General features: G+C 47.4%; 1 protein-coding gene across 1 annotated transcript in view; it reads right to left on the reverse strand.

Annotated features, from left to right (window-relative positions):
- The window catches only part of DIS3 (DIS3 exosome endoribonuclease and 3'-5' exoribonuclease), a 261,428-nt gene that overhangs the window by 103,868 nt on the left and 134,329 nt on the right, over positions 1–23,231 (reverse strand). The window contains exons 12-13 of the mRNA XM_078657423.1: positions 14,836–14,900; positions 14,631–14,715 (exon numbers count right to left, since the gene is read on the reverse strand). Of these exons, the coding sequence (XP_078513549.1) occupies positions 14,631–14,715; positions 14,836–14,900 (150 nt within the window). The remainder of the gene's footprint in view (positions 1–14,630; positions 14,716–14,835; positions 14,901–23,231) is intronic.

Genomic DNA, 23,231 nt, shown 5'->3' on the forward strand with positions numbered 1-23,231 from the left:
CTCATGCCATATCAAGCGCTTAGAGACTCCTGCATGAAAGATTCTGTCCTTTACAGGACAGTATAAATAAATAGGAGCTCTGATCTTTTGCGGATAGCTAACCGCCCTGTTGAAAATAGTGGGAGGAAGAATTACTTTGGGCGAGGTTTCAGAGATTCCTTGTGGTGAAGTTTAAAATCTTTCCCAATGGTCAGAATGAGTATAGGGGAAACCTACTAGTAAACCGATGCAAAAGTCTAGTTTACTTGGGACTAATGCAGAGATCAGTGTTTCAGTTGGAAGGGATTATTAGGTCATATTTGACGGATGTTTAGTAATGGATAACAAACAGTGGTCTCTATTCACAAAGAAGTTTGAAATATACAGCAATGTTTCTAGTTAATGGAGTCAAGCTGATATAGCTAGATTGAAAACAGTACATGTGTAAGAGATATAGGAGCAGAGGTTTAGCAGCAGGCACACACCTCGAGATACAGGGCCAAATAAGGCTTTGCTGGTCATTCAGTTGGTCACAGTACCCAATGACTAACTTCAGCCTGTTACCTTCCATAATCCACCAGTGACTTTCCTCTTTATTATGCATTTAGCACTGTGGTACAAGTCAACTTGATTCACAAACTCTCATATTATCTAAGTCTAAGTCTACCTGAGCCCTTTCCACCTAGGATAAACTACACTGTAGAGTAATTACACTGCATTTCAAACGTGCTTGTGAAACAACATTCACCTGATGTAGGAAGCTGGCTCTCTATATAGTGCACAAAAACGAGGTACACTTTGCAGAAAGTCCAGGCCACCCATACTGGTTTACAGGGGCTATAATAATAATCCCATGTGCTCTCTTTTGTGGTAGTGTGGGCGAGCAGTTTAGGTTTATCAGAGGATAGTGTCAAACATGTATTGCACACACAGTCAGTAGGCGAGAGAGACACTCAAAGAAATCCAACATCAATTTATTCAAATAACATAGATTTTTATATTAATTTAGATACCAAGCTCATCATAATCGGGTAAGCTCTTTCTGAATTATTACTTTTCAAGTATAGCTGAAAACGACGACCCCAACACCGCAGTCCAAACCCTGCACATATGGATCTCCGAAAGCTCCAACACCATAGCACCCCTCAAGAAAAACAACAACACCCACGCCGAGAAAGCCAGATGGTTTACCACCGAACTTAGAGAGTCCACACGCACTTGCCGCTGCCTCGAAAAGGCCTGGAGAAACACCAAATCAACAGAAGCCCACAACAACTTCAGAGCCGCCACCAACTCAGAAAAACGAGGAAAAAGCAGTTGAAGACAGAATCTCCGCACACGCACACAACAGCAAAGAACTCTTCGACATCATCAAGGAGTTCGCCCAACCCACCAGCGAGTCCACTGACATTCCTACCTCACAAGACCTCTGCGACAAACTCAGCACCTTTTTCCGCCACAAAATCAAGAGTATCTACGACAACTTTGCGGAAGACAACAAACACACTGAACCCTCACCAACCACCCCGGACACCCTGAAGCCATCGATCGACAACTGGACAGCCCTCACCACCTAAGACACACTGAAGACAATTAAGTCAATCCACTCCGGGCCCCCCACAGACCCCTGCCCCCAACACATCTTCAACAGAGCCGCCGACACCATCGCACCCTTTCTCAGCCACACCATCAACCGCTCCCTGGCGACCGCCTCGTTCCCCGATTACTGTAAACACGCCGAGGTCAAGCCCTTCCTAAAGAAACCCTTGGCAGACCCCACCAATCTCAAACACTACAGACCCATCTCCCTGCTCCCGTTCCCAGTGAAAGTCATCGAGAAAGCCATCAACAGCCAACTTGCCACATTAATCGAAGAGCACAACATCCTCAACTCCTCCCAATCCGGCTTCAGAAAAAAACACAGTACTGAAACCGCCCTCCTCAACGCAACAGACGACATATGCACTCTACTGGACAAAGAAGAAACAGTAGCCCTCATCCTCCTCGACCTCTCAGCGACGTTCGACGCAGTCTCTCAGCACACCCTAATACGCAGACTCCATGACGCAGGTAACCAGGACAAGGCCCTCGACTGGATCCACGCCTTACTCTCCGGCAGAATGCAGTGGGTCAGACTCCCCCCTTTCCTCTCGGACCCTACACAAACCACCTGCGGAATCCCCCAGGGGTCCTCCCTCAGCACTACGCTCTTCAATGTCTACATGGCTCCGCTCGCCCCCATCGTCAAAACCTACGGACTCAACATTGTGTCATACGCAGATGACACACAACTCATCCTCTCCCTAACCAACAAACCCAACACCACCAGAAACAGCTTTCGAGAAGGCATGGAAGCCGTCGCCAAATGGATGAAAAACAGCTGCCTACAACTAAACACCAAAAAAACAAAAGTACTCCTCATGGGCCCAAAGCCAGACGTCTGGAACGCCACCTGGTGGCCCCCCCGCCCTCGGAAGCCCGCCCACCCCCGCGGACCACGCATGAAACCTGGGAATCATCCTGGACCAGCAGATCAACTTAGTCTAGTCCTCCTGCTTCCACACCCTCCGCTAGCTATGTAAGACCTTCAAATGGATCCCCCTTGAACACAGAAAGGCTGTCACTCATGCCCTGGTCACCAGCAGACTCGACTACGGCAACGCACTCTACGCCGGAATTAACAAAAACCTCACCCGCAAGCTACAGAACATCCAGAACGCCGTCGCAAGACTGGTCCTCAACCTGCCAAGACACTGCCACATCTCCCAGCACCTGCGCACCTTCCACTGGCTCCCCATCGAGGCTACAAGCTCCTTCAAGATGCTCACCCACGCACACTAGGCCCTCCACGACACCGGACCAGCATACCTGAACAGCCGACTCAAATTCCACGCACCCAAAGGTCCCTACGATCAGTCCAGCTCTCCTACGCAGTGGTCCCCCACACCAGAAAGACCAGATCGGGAGGCATGTCCTTCTCCTTCCTCACAGCCAGAGCCTGGAACGCCCTTCTGTTCCACCTCAGACAGACTACAGCTCTGCCCATCTTTGCGAGAAACCTCAAAACCTGGCTCTTCGAGACACCCCCTCCTTGATGGACTGGAACCTGCACCAACACCCTCCCACCCCCACCGCCTTAAGACCCTTACGGGTGAGTAGTCGCGCTCAACAAATGCTTGATTGAAACGCCGATTGAAGATAGTACATTGAAGGCCTCCTTACATCTGTGTGTAAGGCTCTTCCCATCTGTGTCTTAGGCTCTTTGAAAAAAGTTGGTAGCTGTATGCTTTGGTTGACATAAAACAGGGCCAGCACTTTGGCCAGAAACTGTGTGTGGTTCTAAGAACCACTTTGTCCTTGTGTATTTGTAGGTATGGGTCCTGTATTGTTAGTGCTTGAAGCTCGCTCACTCTGCATAGTGATGCGATTGCAATCCGAAATGTTGTCTTGAGTGAAAGTGATTTGAGGTCTGTTTTGTGCATAGGTTCACACGGGTCTGCCACTAACTGGGTTAGGACGGTTTTTAAGTTCCACAATGGTGCTGGAACTGATATTGGTGGTGCAACCTGCTTAGAACCCTCAAAGAACCTCTCCACCACTAAGGATGTTTAGAAGCTGGTGCGTGAAGTCCTCCTGGTGTAGGATACTATTGCTGCCAGGTGTACCTTTAACCCCCTTTCGACACTGCGCGAATTCTACCTCTGTGCCGGAGAATGAATGAGTGGGCGTGTTTTGGACGGCCCCTGGCCGTCCTCCGCACACGCCCACTGTGACGTCAGACCCGCCGGGGGCAGTCCTAAGCACCAAAGAGGTTAACGATGCATAGGTTAGCCCAGTATCTAACAGGTGAGTGAGGTATCTCAATACAGTTTCCTGTTTTGTCCTTGTCTCCATATTTCTGTTATCAGTGCACCAGTGAATATATCTGCTCCATTTTTCAGCATGACATTTCCTTGTGCTTGCTTGTTTTCCTTGCCTCTCTAAAGGTTTCCATTGTCCTAGGCAGCAGTTGTAGATTACCAAATTGTAGCTCTTGTTTTGCTTCAACTGTGATCATTTGTCCCCTGAACATCTCTAGTAGGTCTGAGTACCAGGTCTGTCGGGCCCATTGTGGGGCTATGAGGAGGAGTCTTGTCTCTGGTTGTCTTTCTGCAGCAACTTTGGTATCGGGGGAATCCGAGGAAAAGATTATGCATATCTCCCTGACCAGTTTACTGACAGGGCATTCCCTTCGGAATGGAAACCTGAAGAAGTGTTGGCATTTTGCTTTTTTTTTTGCTATTGCGAACAGATGTATTTTTGCCCTGACCTTGACACTTTTTCCCCAATGTCTCTTGTTTTAGTTACCAATTGTGGAAACTGATATCCTGTCTGTAGGAAGCTGGGTTTCTGTTGCAGTAAATAGAGTAAAGGACTAGAAAAAGTAACTTCTGTTTTATGAACAAGTGACTTACCTGTAACCAATCCAATTGCATTCAGGCTGTATTTAACTGCATTAGTCTTGCAAAGTACTATTACACTTATCTGAACCAGGCCTGGCTTGGTTCTAGAAATAAAATACAATTGAATAATATTTTTATACAAAACAAAATTGGTCAGAGTTCAGTCTTTGAGTATGTGACATCATTTCTTGGCGGAGTGTGTACAAAAAAATGCTCAACACTACCCTCTGATAAAGCCTAGGACAGGGCCAAGGCAGTCATCGTCTTAAGTCTTCTCTGCAGAGTCGTCTTCTTTCCTCTTAGGTCATCGCAGATCTAGTTCCCAGGTCTGGTGAAGCCACCTAAATACTAGATTTAGGAGAGTAGCAGGTAGGGCCAATGGGCACCGTACCTGGGGTGACTACACCCTCCTGTGGAAGGGGGCATAGGCCTAGTCCTGATTGGAGGGGTCTCCCCATCGTCAGGATGGCGGGGATTAATAGATATGCTTAGGCTTTCCTGTTTTCAGTTTCTATTTTTGGTAAATTCTGGTGTTTTTTTTTCAGTGTTTTCAATATCTTAAAAAACAGTTATCAGTGGTTACACATTTTCGCGCCACTAAAACCAACAGAAAAAGTTTTTTCCCGGTGTTTATGGAACGTTTTGCTTTTATTATTGCTTGCTTTCAGCACTGAAAGAACATGGTATATAAACAGTGTACATAGTGTATATGAGGTCCAAATAGATTTTTGCAAATTAATCTTATTGTAGTACACCATACAGTACTTCTTCAGTGAGTCTTTGGGTCATGTGCGCTCGCTCTTTCCTTCCCATGTAAACTTCTGTGAAAAGGCCCTCCCAGCATTCATAGCCCCTTGGGATGAGAACCATCAGCTAAGGGACACAGTTGGGATGACTCTTTCTTCGATTCCACATAAAGCACAGAATGATAAATATTTGCGTTTTAGTTCCTGTGCATAAGAAAACAGTGCACCAGAATGGACTAAAAAGTCAATAGCATCCCTCATTAACTCTAAAGACTGTAAAGATGCTTTCAGCATATCATCTAACAAGTGGCAAGGATCTCCTACAGGGAATCACTTCAGCTCGGGTATCAATTTGACAGGTCATCACACAACTTTTTTTATATACATAGCTGAATAACTGCAAATACAAACAATATCACTCCAATCTTTGTTGAACTTGGAAAGAACCTTTTTTGCAGAGCATTACAAGTGACACTGCGTTCCATGTTTTCCAAAAGTCTGGTGTCATGTTTTCACCACTATCCCAGATGCTTGGTGATATATATACTTGTCACTATACCTTGCATTGAATGTTTAAAGCCTGAGGTGTTGGCAATTCACCTTCTATCAATACTGACCCACTAGAAACTATGGTCTGATGTATTAAGGGTTTTTACCCATTCTCTGTGGGTAAATGTGATGACACATATTAGGAAAGATTTTTATGAAACCAGCCATTTTACCTATCAGTGAAAGAATCAAATTTATTTATTTATTTGTGGATTTATTGAGCGCATACGAACCATCCCCGAAAGGATCTCTCGGCGCTATACAAGGAGAAAGATCGTGAGGATATGTATTTAAAAGAGCCATGTCTTCAACAGTTTTTTAAAATTTGTTAATTCCCTGCACAACCTAAGATTTTGTGGAAGCGTATTCCAATGGCTGGCTGCCAGGTAGGAGAAGGCTCTACCTCCAATACGTGCCTTCCGTATTTTCTGGGTACACAGAAAATTGGAGTTGCTAGATCTCAGTTGTCGGGCTGGCTGATACCACCTAAGTTTATTCCTAAGGTAGGCAGGGCCCTTTCCCTGAAGTGATCTAAAGACTACACAGAGCATCTTAAAGATAGCTCTCTTCCTCACCGGGAGTCAGTGTAGCTGATGCAGCAGTGGGGCTGATGGTGTCCTTGCCGATTTATTGAGGGCAAGGCGGGCCGCCGTACTCTGCACTACCTGGAGTCGAGATAAAAGATCTTCCCTTGCTCCCACCAGCAGCGAGTTTCCATAATCCAGCCGACTCACCAGGAGTGACTGGATAAGGGTCTTCCTTGCTGACAAAGGGATCCACGGAAAGACCTTCCTAAGCATTCTCATGGTGCCAAAACAGGCACCTGAGACTGTCTTGACCTGTTCCTCCATGGATAGCCTATTGTCTATCTTAATGCCCAGGTTCTTCGCATAACTCCTGGGTGCGGGGGCATCGCCCAGCTCAGTGGGCCACCACTCTGGGGACCAGAAGGTCTCTGCCTTCCCAAACAGCAAGATTTCAGTTTTTGAGGAGTTGAGCTGTAAAAAATTCCTCCTCATCCATGTAGCGATGCTAGTCATGCAGCTTCTGAACCTTGATTGGGTGGATATAATATCCTCCCCGATCGGGACAATTAGCTGCGTGTCGTCCGCATATGAGATAGTTTGAAAGCCATGGCCTCTGATGATATCGGCCAATGGGGTTACGTACACATTAAACAGGGTCGGACTAAGCACAGATCCCTGTGGTACGCCTTTAACTACCTTGACGGTCTGCGATACGAACGTATCTAGCTGGATACTCTGGGTACGCCCTGAGAGGAAACTTTGAATCCACTTAAGGGCCCTTCCCTGCACCCCAATCCCCCTCAGTCTGCCTAGCAGCGTCTTGTGTGAGATGGTGTCAAACGCTGCTGACAAGTCGAGGAGGACTAGGATTACTGGGGTCCCGCTATCTAAGGTCATCCTTATGGAATCCGTCACCTCCAACAGTGCAGCCTCCGTGCTATGGGATGCCCGAAATCCAGACTGGGAGGGGTCCCAAAAGGTTGTGCTGTTCCAAATAATTAGAAAGCTGTTGGTTCACCAGAGTTTCCAGGACCTTCGAGCAGCAGGGGAGAAGAGAGATTGGCCTATAGTTCTGTAGGGCGTTCGGGTCTGCAGCCACCTTTTTTAGGAATGGCTTTACCCGCGCACTCTTCCAATCATTTGGAAATGCAAATGCAGCCAAAATATCAAATATGAGTTCCTGATTCTCTTCAGTTTATAAAATAATTAAACTACACCTAAAATATGAAACTAAACCCTGCATCTTTAGACTAAAGGTCCACAAAACTGGAAAAAGTAAAAGGAAGAAGAAACAATATTTTAGTGGCATCCCTAAAGAACAAAACTCAAGCAGAATAATGTTAGCCAGTCTTTCTTACTGCTAGCTTGTATAACAAAGTTACATTGTATTGACCTCTTCAGGAAGAAAAAAATGACTCTTTCACTCTCTTTTTCCTTTCTTCACTCTCTTTTTCCTTTCTTTGATTGCCATTTAGTTTGTGGTTGTGCAGGTGTTTTTTCAGTGTTTATATGTTTTCACTGGTGAGGGCTATTTTTCTTTCAGTGGGATTTTTATCAGTTATTATAGGTTTAAACCTAAAACCCCACAGCCTAGATATGCTTCACCTGGCCTCATTCACCTTAGGGGTGGTGTTGGCAGAGGTGCGCACACCTCCTATTCTTCCTGAGTTTACCCACTGGTGTTCCCACCTGTAAGAAATGGGGTTACCCAAATCTCCAAGGGGGTAGCATGGAACCAAGCGGGCAGGCCAAACTTCGGAGGACATGTGAAGCACTCACGCAGTACCCACAGACAACACACCAGGCACACCACAAAAGAGGCAGGACACCAGTTTGAGTTGGAAAATTAGTAAGTAGTTTAGTATCTCCAACCTGCAAGGCAAAAATGCATCAACAGTGGTATCACAACATGGCGCCAACTGGCACCAGAGCCAAGTGTATCAGGGGGGATTATTTACATGGGAAGTAAGGGCTGAGTCTGTAAGTCCATAGCTGAAATAAAGAAGGTGATTACATTTGTCATAAAACCTGGGGTTACAATGGTGGGGCCAACTCAGGCTCTCATCCATAGCAGTATAACTCCAACCCGACCCCTGTAAAGGAAAACTTCATGACATCACAGTAAATCCCAACAGACAGGAACACCTGTAATAAATCAGCAATGGGATATAACCAGGGGCCTGGAATGACACGTCAGGCCAGCACCGGGGCAGGACACCTGCAGTAAAAGGGCACATCAACGTTCGATATCGGTCTAATCACCTTAGGCCAGGGAGATGACCATCTCATCAGGGTAGTAGGCACCTTGTATGCAATTGAACCTTAGGCATACACATTACGCTTTGACATTAGGCATTTAACCATAAGCATTTCAACACTGGCGCATAATTCCTGAGCAATACCCTGGCATCTAACACATTGTGCCCCTCACTAGTGCGTACATTAGGGTCACTTAGGCAGGTAAATAACATCCGCAGGGGCCCACAACCTTAGTTGTCTAACAGCCTGGAATCAGCGTAGGATCACCTAGCAGGCGTGTAACCTTAATATGCAATGGCATCAGTAACATTAACAACAGGGGGGCACCCTTAAACATTTCCTTCACCAGGTGTCCGCAATAACTGGGGGACCTCAGGGCAACCCATACAGCAGGGATCTATATCTTCAAAAAGGGGGGGGGGGATGATGCTCTCCACCCCAAAAATATTCAATGAGGGCAATCCCGAGTTATCTGGTGGGGCAGTTAAGTGCAGGAAAGTCAGGACAGTTCAATCCTTCTGGAGCCCAAGTTGCAGATGCCCTCTGCCAGACGGGGCACCTGATAAGGTAACACAGTCCCCGGGGGCGGGCACCGGCAATGTACCCCGTTGCCCCCCTTCCACCAACTTAAGACAGGCCCCACTCACCGGCTGCACTTGGTTCTTCCTGTGGGGCTCAGCTCCTCAATCCTGCGCAGGCCACTCGGGGCCCACAAGGCCTCACTCAGGCCTATGCTGCACAACCGGGGCTCCCTCTCCACTACGGGGGCCCCGCGAAACACCTCCGGCTGGCTTCGGGCCCCTCCCCTTTCGCGGGGACCCGGGGCTTAGGCTCGGCTTCTTCTGGCATCCTGACTGGCAGGGTGGACACCCGCTCCAGTCCTCAGGCCCAATCGAGGCTCGGCAAGGCGCACAACGACGTCCTCCCTCACGATGGCAGGGCTCCCTCTCTCACACGGAGCCCTGCAGATGACGCGCCGCTCTTTTCCCTTCAGCGCGGGGGCACTCACCGGCAGGGTGGGCACCCGCTCCGGTGATAAGGCACACTCGGTGCTCCCCCTCGGTCACGGGGGCCCCGCACCGGCGCTTCACCTGGGTCCCCCTCCCTCACTGGGACCCAGGGCTTCGGGGCGCTCCTCTTCCCGGGCTGCCGGCCGGCAGCCAATCCCTGCGCGGCCTTCCAAGGGCACGGCCGCGCAGGCCAATTTGTGCGCGGCGTTGGCGGGTCGATGACGCGGCCGGGCCCCCGTCACGTGATGGGGGTGAAGGAGGCTTCAGGGCCTAGCGCGGCCCTCTCTTCACTTCGGCGGCCCTCTCCTGACACCGGGGGCCGCCGCGACGATGGGGGGGTCCCTCAAGGCGGCGCCGGGCCGCGGCAGTGATTTTCGCCTATTTACAACCGGCTCAAGGCAGCGCCAACACTCCTCGGCGGCAGTAAGGGGTAGGCTCCCTTTTAATTAATTATTTATATGGCAGACAGCGTGCCAAAACGAGGGTAGGCTCCTCCAGCTCGATTCCCCTCACAGTGCCCTCAGGCCACACGGCGCTATTCTCCTCAGCAAACGGCGCTATTCACAGCGCACTGCTCCTCCCTCTGCCCACAACCTCAGCTCCTTTCTCAGGCCACGCAGAGGGGGCAGGAATTTAGCACTTCTCCAGCGCTTCAACACACAGCGCTATGCAGGGCACAGTTCGAGTTTCTAGCGCTTCACAGGCAGTGCCTCACAGCGTCAGGGCTTCCACAGGGGGCCACAGCTTCCTTGGGGGCATCAACCTCCCCAGAACAGCGCTATTGCAGCACAGCCCCTGGCAGCACATCTCACAGGGGGGGGGGGGGGCGAACAGTTCCACAGTCAGCCTCAGGGGCACACTCCTCACCTCCTGGGTGCTTCTTCACGCAGTGCTGGCGTGGTACCCGGTCCAAACAGCGTTAGTGACCTGGGTAGGGGCCCTCCCTTGTCAGGGGCCCGGGGGACAGCAGAGGGGGGGGGGATTTAGGGGTGCAGGGCCCAGCTCACAGGCCCATGTGGCGGTAGCACCTCGCAGCAGGTCCCCTCTCTTTCTTGTCCCAGCTCTGACTGACTCTCTGGCGGCACATCCCCCTTACTTATACCCTCCTCCCAGGCAGTGCCAGAACCTTCTAGAATGTTGGCAAAGCTGGCCTAAACTGGCTCAAGGGGAGGGGTTGAGCACCCTGGGTGCCAGGCTTTCCCTCCAAAAGCTAGGGGTGGCTGGGTAATAATAACTAGGCCGCTGACCTATGGCAGTCAGGTGGCAAAACCCATGGCCTTGGCATCCATTTTAAACGCAGTACATTTTAGTCAGGTGCATTTCTAAAATGGGGGGAAATTTACAAGTGCTCACACCATTACATGACTTTACATATTTAAAACAGGGCAACTCCTACCACACATGGCCTATACAGGTTTATTACCATGGGGGAGACATCCTAGACAAGGGGGTCAAAAGCGAAAATTTTTGGGGGAAAAGGACAAGTCCAACACCACCCAAAGTGGGGTGTAAACAGGGGGCTGCCATCTGTTGCAAGCAGCAGAGGCAGAGGGTCACATTACAAAGGCAGCAGGCCTTAGAAGCTTCCCTCTTTGAGCACTGGCCCATCCTGGGGAGGAGGTATGACACCTCTGCCCAGGATGTGCATTGTTTCTAGTCTCTCTGCAGCTTCACTGGCACTCACAATATTAGGAAATGGACCCCAATATTGTAGGGGCATATCTGCTAATGAAGATATGCCCTCACCTGTGGTATAGAGGACCCTGCCTTAGGGCTGCGAGGCCTGCTAGAGGGGTGACTTCCCTATGCCTTTAGGTAGTGTTAGCTGGCAGGGCACCCAGGCAGGGTGCCATGTCGACTTTGTCGTTTTCTCCCTCACAGGAGCATGCAAGCTGCAAAGGCAGTGGAATTGTCCCAGTGAGAGGGGGTCCCAAGGGGCCCTCTTCAGACACCAGGCCCTAGGTACTCTGATTACCATTTACTAGGGACTTTCAGAGGGCAGAAGTGGCATTAGGGATTTGTTTTTAAGGAAAGGAGCCCTGGCACAGGGAACCTGGTTGGCAGGGACCCTGCGCACTACAATTGAAACCACATTAAAACCGGGCAAAAAGAGGGGGAATAACCATCCAAAAGAGGCACTTTCTCACTGGCTCATCCACTGCCTGTCTAAACAGGACATCTCCTGTGAAAGGCATGTTAATTATTGAAGCTTTTACCCCTGGTTTGAATCCGGATGCTGAGCCAGGTGTGGCTTCCAAGTGTTGTTTGGTCCACATCTGCCTGCTAGCAGCGCCTGCTGCGTCTAAGGATGACTTTAGGCAGGTTTTAGTAATATTCCTCCCTTCTTGCATCACTGCCTTGGTAGTCTTTTTGGCCTTCTCTGGGAGGTGCTGCATGAGGGACTCCATCTCGCCACATGGTTAATGTCGGTAACTGTTCAAGAGGGCATTAGAGTTAGCAATCCTCCATTGAGTTGCGGCCTCCCTCTCCATTTTTGTTCCCAGAAGGTCAAGTCCTTTACTTTCTTTTTCAGGAGGTGGACCTGTGGTTGTATGAACGTTGTCCCTCTTCCTAGCGGTTGCAACAATTATTGATTCCGCAGGAGTTTTTCCCTGGATGTATTTAGGGTCTTGAGTAGATGGTTTGTATTTTTAATCTACTCTGAGTGTATGGGCCTGGCAGTGGCTGGTTCCTGAAATGCCTCCTTCCCATGGTCCAATACCATTTGTGAGAGGGCATTAGGGTTTCAAGGAGTAAGCATGAATCTCAGTTTTCCTCCCCTACCTGAACCCCAAATGTCTCAGCAGCCCTTTTGAGGAGGCTGTTGTACAGGGTTAGGTCATCGGGGGGAGACAGACTCGAAGGGTAGCTACCCACCGTATCTTCTGGGGCCTCGACATTGAGATTGTGCCATGATTCTTCGTCAAACCCTGTAGCTTTTTTGACCGCCTTGAGTTCATATAACTCTTCCTGATCTTCATCATGAGGTTCTGGAGTTGCTGGGGCCTCCAAAGCAGACGGGTTGTCTTCCATCTTGGTCAATGTTGAAGGCTTAGCAGGAATATGCAATTCTTTCAAGTAGTCGTCAAACTCCTTCTTCCTTTACAGGAAGGAGACCATTTCTGCCTCTGGCCTTCTTTTCTTGCGTTTAACATTTAGAGCTTTCTTTTCAGTATCGAGCTTCAGCAATGGCCTCTTCTTTAGCGTTGATGGGTCTACTGTGTCCGAAACCTTGATCTTCTCTCTCTCGCTTTCTTTCCAGTAGATGGCATCGTACAAGATTTCAACAGTGTCTCAGCTCCTTCGGGATCCCCCAGTCAAGATCTGTTTGGATCGGTGTGTTTCAGCTGACCTTTTGCCGACGAGTATTTCGAAGCTGAGGCTGCATTGTGGGATGTTCGACAAGTATTTCGAAGCTGAGGCTGCATCGTGGGACGTTTTGTCTGAGGGTTTGGGACCTGAGCCTTTTAGCAGTTTAATTAACGTTGGCTTCTTTTTTTGGCATCCTTCACCGGCTTTTTTGCCGCTTTTTTTTTTCTTAGTGTCGGCCGCATATATTCTGATGTTCCATTCTTCTCCATGAGCTGTCTCCGCTTCCTCAACTTTTTACTCATCGTCAGTGGATAGGACAAGGTCCTTCAAGAAACCTACGTCATTTGAGTGCTGTCAATGGTGGTGTAGTGTTCCAGCCTCTGTCACTGAGGTACCTTTAGAATCTTGTGTACAAATGCAACATAGGCCTCGGAGTCCTACTCTTGGTGATCTTTCGGGAGACAGGTTGTAGATCTTATGGGGGTCTCTCTGGGCATACTTGTGGGGGCAGTTGTGGCTGAATTTAAAGGGGGGTGTTTTCATTGACCACTACCTGCCTTCATTCTCTGACCATTCTCTGACCATGTGGCTGGTACCAGCAGGGTGCCTGTTGGAAAAAAATGAGAATGGTCCCCTTCTCTCTTGTTGTAGTCCCTCTTGCTGTCTTTGGCGATTCGGTCGAATTTGTTTTAAAACTTAAATTTTCCGAAAATCTTTCAAAGCTGCTCCATTGCTTCCTGATCCAACTGCAGAAAAAATAATCTGAAAATGGAGACTACGCACAGGAAGTTCCCGGACGCCATTTGACATCACTCAGGGGATCAACACCAACAAACGACGCACACAGCCAAGAGAGAGAAAAAAATATATACAATTCAAGACCAAACCATAGATGGCGGAATAATGCACAGCATGTGAATCTAGAAAAGGATTCATATTGAAAAACTACAGAAACAAATATACATCAAATAAATACACACATTATGGAATATATTTTTCATATAGACTCTCAAATAAAAAAATATATAAGAATCTACATTTTTTTTTACGGAATGGTTGGAGCTTTTCAAAATGTGTTTTTACATTGTGATACTGCATATCACTTTCTCTTTTTTAATCTTAATGAATCATATCTTTGTTTGTGCATACAAGTGATTCAATTGAAGCCACCAAATTCCTTCCCATTTACAGAGCGTTTTAAAATGTTTAATCTGATATTTTGTAGGTGCACATACTTTATTAATGTTAATTAATGTTCTAAGAGTACTGGACCCACTGAGTAGGTGTTGTAGAACCTTCAAGGTTCCACAGACTACAGATTAGGAACCAATGTTCTTAACAATTATTTGAAATCCGCTTACATAACAGCATTCACTGTGCTGGATGTCCACAGAAACCTAACTGAATATTTTTAGTTTTAAAGATTCCCAATGTTACCAAGTTATATAGCCACCTCTACTATTAGAACACAAAACAAAAAAAAGAATGACAAAGTAACAATCAAACCCCCTCCTACTCAGACTACCTCAACTCCTACTTTCCCCTACTATACCTCTCCTCAACTGTCCTCAGTCAAAACATGATCTGTCTCTCTCGCTTGAACTGCTTCCCATCCAGTCCTTTCCTGAGCTCTGTACAACCATCATCTTCAGAACACTGCTTTGTAATGTGCAACGTTCTCAGCCTTTTCGGGCTGCTCTGTTGTTGAACATCCTTAGCCAAGTATCTTACTTGTGACACCCAGGTTCACAAACATTTTATCTTTCTCGAGAGGAGCTTTAGAAATAACAAAAGATGGCCACTGACCTTGGAATTGATGACACTTTTGGTGAATGTAGTTTTTAAAATTTCAGCATTGTGGTTCATCTCCCAAATACATGAAAAGGCCAGCCTGCAGAGAAGTATTAGAAGATCAATAATTATTGTAAATACAACAGTATTGAAAAGATCATCAATCCAGTTACACTGGTTCAAATATTGACAAACTATCTGAAAAAAAGGAACTGCTTACCTGTCAACATCAGACCGCAAAGAGCATAAATTGGAACTTAACAGGTCCGGAACCATGTCAATCCTCTAGAAGAAAAAATATACTATCAATTCAATAGAACAAGCATCTTCTGAACACAAGCAGGCACAGGGCCTACCATTTAATATAACATGTACATTACAACCCATAGCCCTTTTCACGATGTACGTTAGTGTACATTTGAAAGAATATGCACAGATATCTGCATACACTTCTACCCCATTTTCAAACAGAGTTGTGCAAAGATTTTTGCTGCATTGACTAAATGACATTTACCCTCATGGAGGAATCACAGACTGCTTATAAGAGCAAACTGGCTCCATGTGTCTTGCTTGGTATCCTTGCCTCGGTCACCAGCATTTCCAACCCCTGTTAATTAAGGACTAACAGCATTAACAATTTATTCTGGACATAGCTTGGCAGGATAGAAGGATGTCAGTGGGACCGGTTAGCTACCAATAACACTCTACATTCCCATTTTTTGAATCTGGAAATCCCCCAATATTCAAACCACCATGCCAGGCATAAATGGTAGTGTAAGGGAGTGTGAGAAGGGATCGTTCGTGGGAATCCCAGTTCACCTCATAGCCCTAAAGGGACATCAACCACTACCCCACAAATGTAATGCCACAGCTAGGTTCCCTTGTAATGAAGGGCAATTACCTAACGTAGAGAGCTCAGAGGGAATTGCAGGGTTCAGGCCTTAGTTACAAAGCTAACAAAGAATATAACATAACCAATCCAAAGAGTTCACTATGTTCAATTATTTTCAAATTTCCAAACTCTAAGCGCAGCAGTTCAGAATAAGGGAAAAAGTAATCAATCTAGTCCCTTTTAGAGCAATATTTAATTATTGCTACCTAGATGGAATGCCCAGTACACACATTTCGCAAAGAGAAATTCCCAACACAGAAACACTAAAACAACCTTGCAATTCTCCGGAACTCAGGCTTTCAGAGAAACTTCACGTCATACTTCACTAAACAATAAACCCTGACAAACAAGTAACTTACCTTCGGTAACACCACATATGGTAGAGACTTCTAGCTGCAGATTCCTTACCTTAGAATAATCTCCAGGGATCAGACTGGAGCTAGATATTTTCAAGCAGGTGTCATCGTCTGCACAAGAACTGATGTGCATGGTACCTATATTGGAGCCACCTGAGAGCGCTGTCAGTTTCTTTTCATGAACTTCCATGCCAGAAGCATGGAGACACAACATATTGGTGTGTATTGTTTAGGCACTCATACAGGTGGCCCTACTGAATCTGTTCGCAGAGCAGGGAGGATAGGAGGATAGGAGGATTGGTAAGGAATCTGTGGCCACAGAGAGTCTCTACCAGATAAGGCGTTGCTGAAGGTAAGTAATTTGTTCATCTGAAAGAGACTTCTGGCTGCAGATTCCTTACCTTATATTAGATACTCAAGCAATACCAAATGGATCTGCGACCAGGCTAAAACCATAAAGTCCTGGAAGACCGAATGGGCAAAATGCCTGTATTGACAGACCCGAGGGTCCAATCAGTAGTGTTTCATGAATGATACTGCTTGGCAGATCTCCAAGACAGGTACCCCCACATGCTAATGCATTAATAGCGACTTTGGCCCTGGTGGAATGGGCACACAATCCCTCAGTAAGCTTCTTTTTAGCGAAGGTGTAGCACAGTCTGATGCAGAGTACAATACATCGAGAGATGGTGCAATTATGTGCCGCAAAGTGCCGTTCATGATAGACAAGACCATGCAGACAGTAATACTTTGTGAATGTGTGCAATGACACCCACATTTCTGCCTAACAGATGTCCAGGGCAGGTACTCTGCAAGCTATTACAGGGGTCTCAGCTTTTGCTCTGGTGAAATGAGCACTCGAACTCTCAGGGGGTGGCGTCTTGACAAATGCACAGCAGACCTTAATACAGAGAACTATCCATCGTGAGATGGGCACTGCCATCCCTTTCTTTGCCCCAACATATCCTACAAAGAGTTTATTGTCCACCAGAACTCATGTGCGCGATCAAGGCAGAACGATAACGCTCTCTGTAGTCCAAACCGCGGAGTCTCTCCTCTTCTTTGGAAGGGTGAGGCGGAGCAAAGAAGGTAGGCAAGGTGATGTTTTGGCCTACGTCAAAGTTGTCAAATTGTTTGGAAGGAAGGAGGAACAGGTCATCAGAACCAGCTTTTCTGGGTAAAAGGTGGTATAAGAATTGTGCACAGAGAGTGCTTGCAGTTCAATAACCCTACTGGCCGATGTTATGGCCACTAGAAAAGCAGCCTTGATAGTGAGCAAGTGAAGTAAGCAGATGTGTTGCGGCTCAAAGGACCGCACATGATGAAGGTGAGGATCAGGTTAAGATCCCACTGGGGTATGATGAATGTCTTGGGGGGGCAGGGGGGGGGGAGGGTGGAACACATGCTGTTGTCCTTTCAGGAAGCTAGTCACAATGGGTAACTTGAACATAGAAGGTTGGTCCGTCAAATGAAAGAATATCGAAATTGCAGACAGATAACCTTTAACAGTGACCAGAGAGGAGTCCTGCTGGGCCAGAGAAAGAACAAGAAGTAAAACTTGGCCTGAAGGTGCAGATGTTTCTGGAAGTACAGTATGCTACAAAGTTGTTGCAATGGTAGGTGTACACTGTTTTGGTGAAGAAATGCCTGGCTGGCAGAATATCCTCACAGACTTCCAAGAGGGCGAGAGGGTGGGGTGGGGGAGAAATCAGTGAGGTGGAAAGCTGTCAACTGTTGAGTCTCAATGTCCATACATGAAAGCGGAAGAGGGTGTGCCAGTTCGGGTGCAGAACCCTTTCCTGATGCTGCAACAGAAGATCCTCTCAAAGGGGCAGCTTGATTGAAGGACTGATGCTCATGCTCAGAAGGTCGCAATACCAGACTCTCCATGGCCAATCCGGAACCACAAGAATGACTTGGGCTCGATTATTCCTGATTTTCTTGAGGACTCTGGGCAGGAGTGGTATAGGTGGAAAAGCATAAAGGAGGCCGGAGCTCCAATGGAGATGAAAAAAGTCTTCTGTCGAGGACAGCCTTGGAAACTCCAGTGCGCAGAACTGCTGACATTGCACATTCTTGGGGTGGAGAACATATCTTACCAAGGCTCTCCACACTGCTTTCGCCATCCATGGGGACTAGGGAATGAGCACTAAGATTAGAACGTGGCTATTGTGAGAAGATGGGGTGTATTATATGGTGTGGTTGTGCACCCTGACTGTGTAATACACTTACCAATCCCTATAGGACACTTAGGTTAAATTTGTCAAACCTTGAACTCAACCCTGAGTGGCTGTGTATCTTGAGCAACAAGGCTTACACAAAGGAACAAGTATAAAGCATTTAAACAGCACCAAGAGAATTGAAGAAATCGACAAGGCACCAAAGAAATTTGACACCAATTTATAAAAAATAGACTGTATTTTTATGCATTTTTAGACACCTCAACAAAAAAGTTACACCGGAGGGTTCTGAAGATATACAATCTACAAGGTATAGTAAATCATGTTATTTCACTTAACTGTGAGCAAGCACTGGCAAATTCAACAAATATGACAATTAGAAACTTTTTTACCAAAATATTTGGCTAGTTAGAATGCAATCACTTAAGAGTCACTTTAGGTGGGACCAACTATAGTAGGAAGTCAGTCGCAGGGACCCGCAAGGTCCTCAGAGACAGTTACCGCAGTAGGTGAAGCAGTCCTCAGTCAGTTCCAGGCACTTTTATCCTTTGCAGGGTTTCCCTATGGAAGTGGTCCTGAGGCAAGGGATGAAGGATGCTGAAGATGCTCAAAGGATTCTGTGGATGCGATTGGGTCAACAGGGGTCCTGCTGCAAAGACGCCCAGGTCCACGAAGGAGGTGAGGTGGTCCTGGTCACAGGGTCAACATCCTTCAAAGTCCTCTCGGTGCTGGCAGAAGTTCAGTCACCACTGGACTACTGGTTGCTCAGTATCACGGTCACAGGCCAATCATTCCTGGGTCGATAACTCGTCCTTCAGGGGTCCCAGCTGCATTTGGACAATACTTCGGGGCTCAGCAAACTTAGGTGCAACTTTTGGCATTGGGTCCTGGTCCCTGGTGCTGCATGGCGGTGGTTTGAAAACATGGATTCTCCAGTATTGGGGTGTCTTTCATAGATTCACATGCCTGAATCATTCCCCGTCGTCGGAGTGGGAGTCCCACGGTACATAAAAAAGCAATATGCATATAATAACCAAAAACCCTTGGTAATAACCAACCCGGAAGTAAAGTAGCCCTAAGCTACAGGAGCAAAAACTCCCACACTCATAACTATCCTAGTCATTTTGTACGGACCAAACTGCAGCCAATCAGGCGACAGCACCCACCAGAATGTTCTCCCCAGAGGCTCAGGCTCTACGATTTTCTACCGCACGTCGTGTGAAGGGAGTCTCCCTGAGCTCTGTTCAGTACTTCTCAACTTGGTTGGTGTTTACCTACATTAAAGTTTCAATTCGACCCATCTCGTCGACGAAAATAATGCCTTCAATCGTCGATGCGCCTATTACAACGAAGAGTAAAAAGGTCCCGTCGACGTGCGCATAGTCGACGAAGAGCACCTCGACGGCGCCTAGCCCGTTGACAAAAGTCACCCTGTCAACGGATTCCTCGTCTACGAAGATCACCTTGCTGTCGACAACCACACCTTCGACGAGATTTCCATAGTCGCCGAAGGCCGCATCGTCGACGAAGACTGCCTCGTCGTCGAAGACATCGTCGACGAAGATTGCCTCGTCGTCGAAAGCATCGTCTATGGTGATTGCCCCGTCGACGAAGTCCACTGTTTCATCGGTGCCACAGTCCATATACCATCTCCGTCTACAGCACCGTCGACGGTTCGTCCGTCGACGCCTCTTCTTTCATCGTGTAGAGAACTACAGGTTTGGTCTGCTGCACTATCTGCTGCCTCCTTTGCTTCGCCGTCTACGGTAGCTTCTTTAATGGAAAGACGGGGCTCTTCCTTAGCGGCTCTCTCCCCATTGAAGTTTCCTGAACAACTTTTAGACTCAGAAGAGTACGAAGAACAGTCTGATGTAGATGACAGGTTCTGCGCAGCCAGAAGTCCATCTGAGCTACTTATAAAGTTTCAAGATGAAGATCATGAGGAAGAGCAGTTTGCTGAGCCTATGAGTCAGGCGCCTGCCACGGTGCCTACAGCACAGATGCAGTTAGCTCTCCTCAACAACTTTCAGTATATGTTGGACGACTACTATCGCCGGTTTCCTCCATCTAAATAGGCAGGGTCGGTCCCTTCAACGCCCATGCCTCCAGCACCTGCATCAACGTTGAGACCCCCAAGGCAATCTTCTCCAATATCAACACCCGAAGTACGTTCCACAGTTCCACCTTCTCCGGCACAAACTCACCATACTCAGGAGGCTGTAACCACTGATGACGACAGGGTAGAAGGAGAAGTGGATGATAAATCTGTACTGTCGGAGTGGGATGACTACCAGACACAAATCCCATCACCTACTGCTCCTCGTACTGCGGACTCTCCGCCTGTAGATATTGGAGGATTCCATCTCATAATGGAAAGAGCAACAAAAAGGTTCCTAATCTCTATGGAAACGAAACAGGATGACTGTTCTTATAAGATTTTAAAGATCAGCCACAGACAGGTGAAGACGATTCCAATAATAGACTTTATCTGGAAGGAGGGACTTAAAATCATGTAGACAAAAAGTATAAGGCACCTCTCACCTCACCTACATGCCTTATAGGGCAATCAAAGACAGAGTCAGTGGTCACCCAAGCGGCCCAGAGACGGGCCAGGAACCCATCTTCCCAAGTAACCGCTCCACCTGACAGGGATGGCAGACACCTGGACTCCATTGGCAAAAAAGTTTCAACAATAGCTGCAACTACTGTCCGTGCTGCAAACTCCCTAGCAATATTAGGGAGATATGATAGACAAATGTGGTCAGATATCTCAGCATATATTGAAAAGTTTCCAGAGCCTGAAAGATCAGAAGCTAAGAAAATATTGCATGAAGGAGAGTGCACGTCTGCAGAGATGATTGACGCAGCAGTAGATGTGGCATCTACAGGCTTCCGGCAGTTGGCGGGAGCAGCAGTGCTGAGAAGGCAGGGTTGGCTGAAGTCAACATCCTTTCGCTAGGAGGTCCAAGCTAAGATCATCGATATGCCTGATGGGGACTTTCTCTTTGGCCAGTATATTGATGAGGCTCTGCAGGCCATAAAGAAGGATACAGAAACTGCAAGGTCGCTGGGAAGCCTGCATTTTCGTAAATCGTCCTTTCGTTGTGCCAAAGGACGTGGATCTTTTTCCAGTAGAGGGAGATACTCTCAGCAACGCTCGTACCAGTCCTCACAAGGAAACCAGCGGTATCAACCATATAAACAACAAACATACGGACAGCGAGGGAACAATTACACACAAGGAAAAAGGAAGCCTTCTTACCGGGGACGAGATTGCTCCAGAAAGCAATGAGACATACCACCTGCCACCACCTCTGCCCATCCCAAGGTCAAAAGTTGGAGGGAGAATATCCCATTTATTCTCGAATTAGTCCAAAATTACTACGGACAGGTGGGTCCTGGATTTAGTGGCCAGGGGCCACGCTTTAGAATTCGTCAAAATCCCTCCAAATTCTCCTCCAAAAGGTACACCACCAGCTCACCTCAAGGAGTTGTTCACCCAGATAAATGTAATGATTTGGAAAGGAGCAATCGAAAAAGTTCCTCAATTGGAAAAAGGAAGAGGGTTCTATTCGAGGTTCTTCCTCATACGCAAAAAGTCAGGAGAATGGCGCCCTATCCTCGACCTGCGTGTCCTCAACAAATACCTCAAAAAATATCCTTCCGGATGATAACACTTCAAGAAATCCTCCAGCTTCGTTCCAAAGGGGATCTCATGGCCACCATCGACTTTCAGGATGCTTATTTTCCTGTACCAATCCTTCCCAGGCACAGGAAGTTCTTAAGATTCAGAGTGGCTGGCAGGGATTTTCAATTCAAGGTTCTCCCATTTGGACTTCGTTCAGCGCCCAGTGTGTTCAGGAAAATGTTAGCTCCAGTAGCGGCGCATCTTCGCTTGGAAGGCATTCACATTTTTCCATACTTGGACGATTGCCTTATGAAGGCCAATTATTTAGGAGCAGCAAGAGTGCATGTTGAAAGATGCCTGACACTTTTCCAATCTATGGGTCTCTCAATCAATCTAGAAAAATCCCATCTAACTCCGTCACAAAGAAAGTCGTTTCTGGGAGCCACACTAGACACTCGGCTCTCTCAGGCTTTCGTCTCAAAAGAAAGGCAGCTACAAATTTGCAAGATGGCTCTCCTCTTGCAATAAAGAGAGTACGTTTCAGTTTGGATGTTCAAATCTTTTCTAGGGATGATCTCATCCTGCGTCCCTCTGATACCCAACTGTCATCTCCGCATGAGACCTTTACAAGAGGAACTCAGCCTCCAATGGGTGCAGGTTTCGGGGTAGTTCGACGACAGGATCAGCATAACTTACCATATGAAAGAAGCCTTTCACTGGTGGATTCAAAAGAAAAACTTGCAAGAAGGATGTACATTCCTGACGGAAGTGCCAAGTTATACCATTACCACGGATGCTTCCCTCGAACGATGGGGGACACACATTCACGGAATGACTGCCAACGGGAAGTGGAAAACGCAGCAAAAGAAATGGCACATAAATCTGCTAGAGCTGAGAGCTATTTTTCTGGCCTTGAAGTCCTTTCGAGCAGTAATAAAGGGGTCCACAGTTCTAATCAGGACAGACAATACAAAAAGTATGCATTACTTAAACAAGCAAGGAGATACAAAATTGGCCCTTCTTTCTCAGCAAGCCCAGGAGATTTGGATTGGGCTCTAGATCACTAGATAAATCTTTCAGCAGTTCACGTTCCAGGGATGTCCAATGTGCTAGCGGGTTCTTTCAGCATATCTGCAATATCCAATCACGAATGGGAGATCCATCAACCGACTCCGGACCGAGTCTTTCGAGAGTGGGGTCACCCCGACCTGGGCTTGTTTGCAACAATTCAGAACCGAAAATGCCCACACTTTGCAAGCTGGATTTCCCACAGGGACTCATGAGGGGATGCGCTTTCGATGAACTGGTCTCAGATATATGCATACGCATTTCCTCCGATTCCTTTAGTTCCCAGAGTCATCCAGAAAATGAAGAGGCAGCCGTGTCGCCTCATTCTCATTGCACCCAGGTGGCCTCGCCAATATTGGTTCACCGAGCTTCTACTTCTCTAGGAGTGCGATCCCATTCAGCTTCCATCAATACCGAATGTTCTGACAATGCAAGGGGGTCAAATTTGTCAACCGGACCCAGCTTCCTTGAAATTAGCAGCTTGGCTCCTCA

The sequence above is a fragment of the Lissotriton helveticus genome, chromosome 8 (genome assembly GCF_964261635.1).
Source record: "Lissotriton helveticus chromosome 8, aLisHel1.1, whole genome shotgun sequence".
Classification (NCBI taxonomy): domain Eukaryota; kingdom Metazoa; phylum Chordata; class Amphibia; order Caudata; family Salamandridae; genus Lissotriton; species Lissotriton helveticus.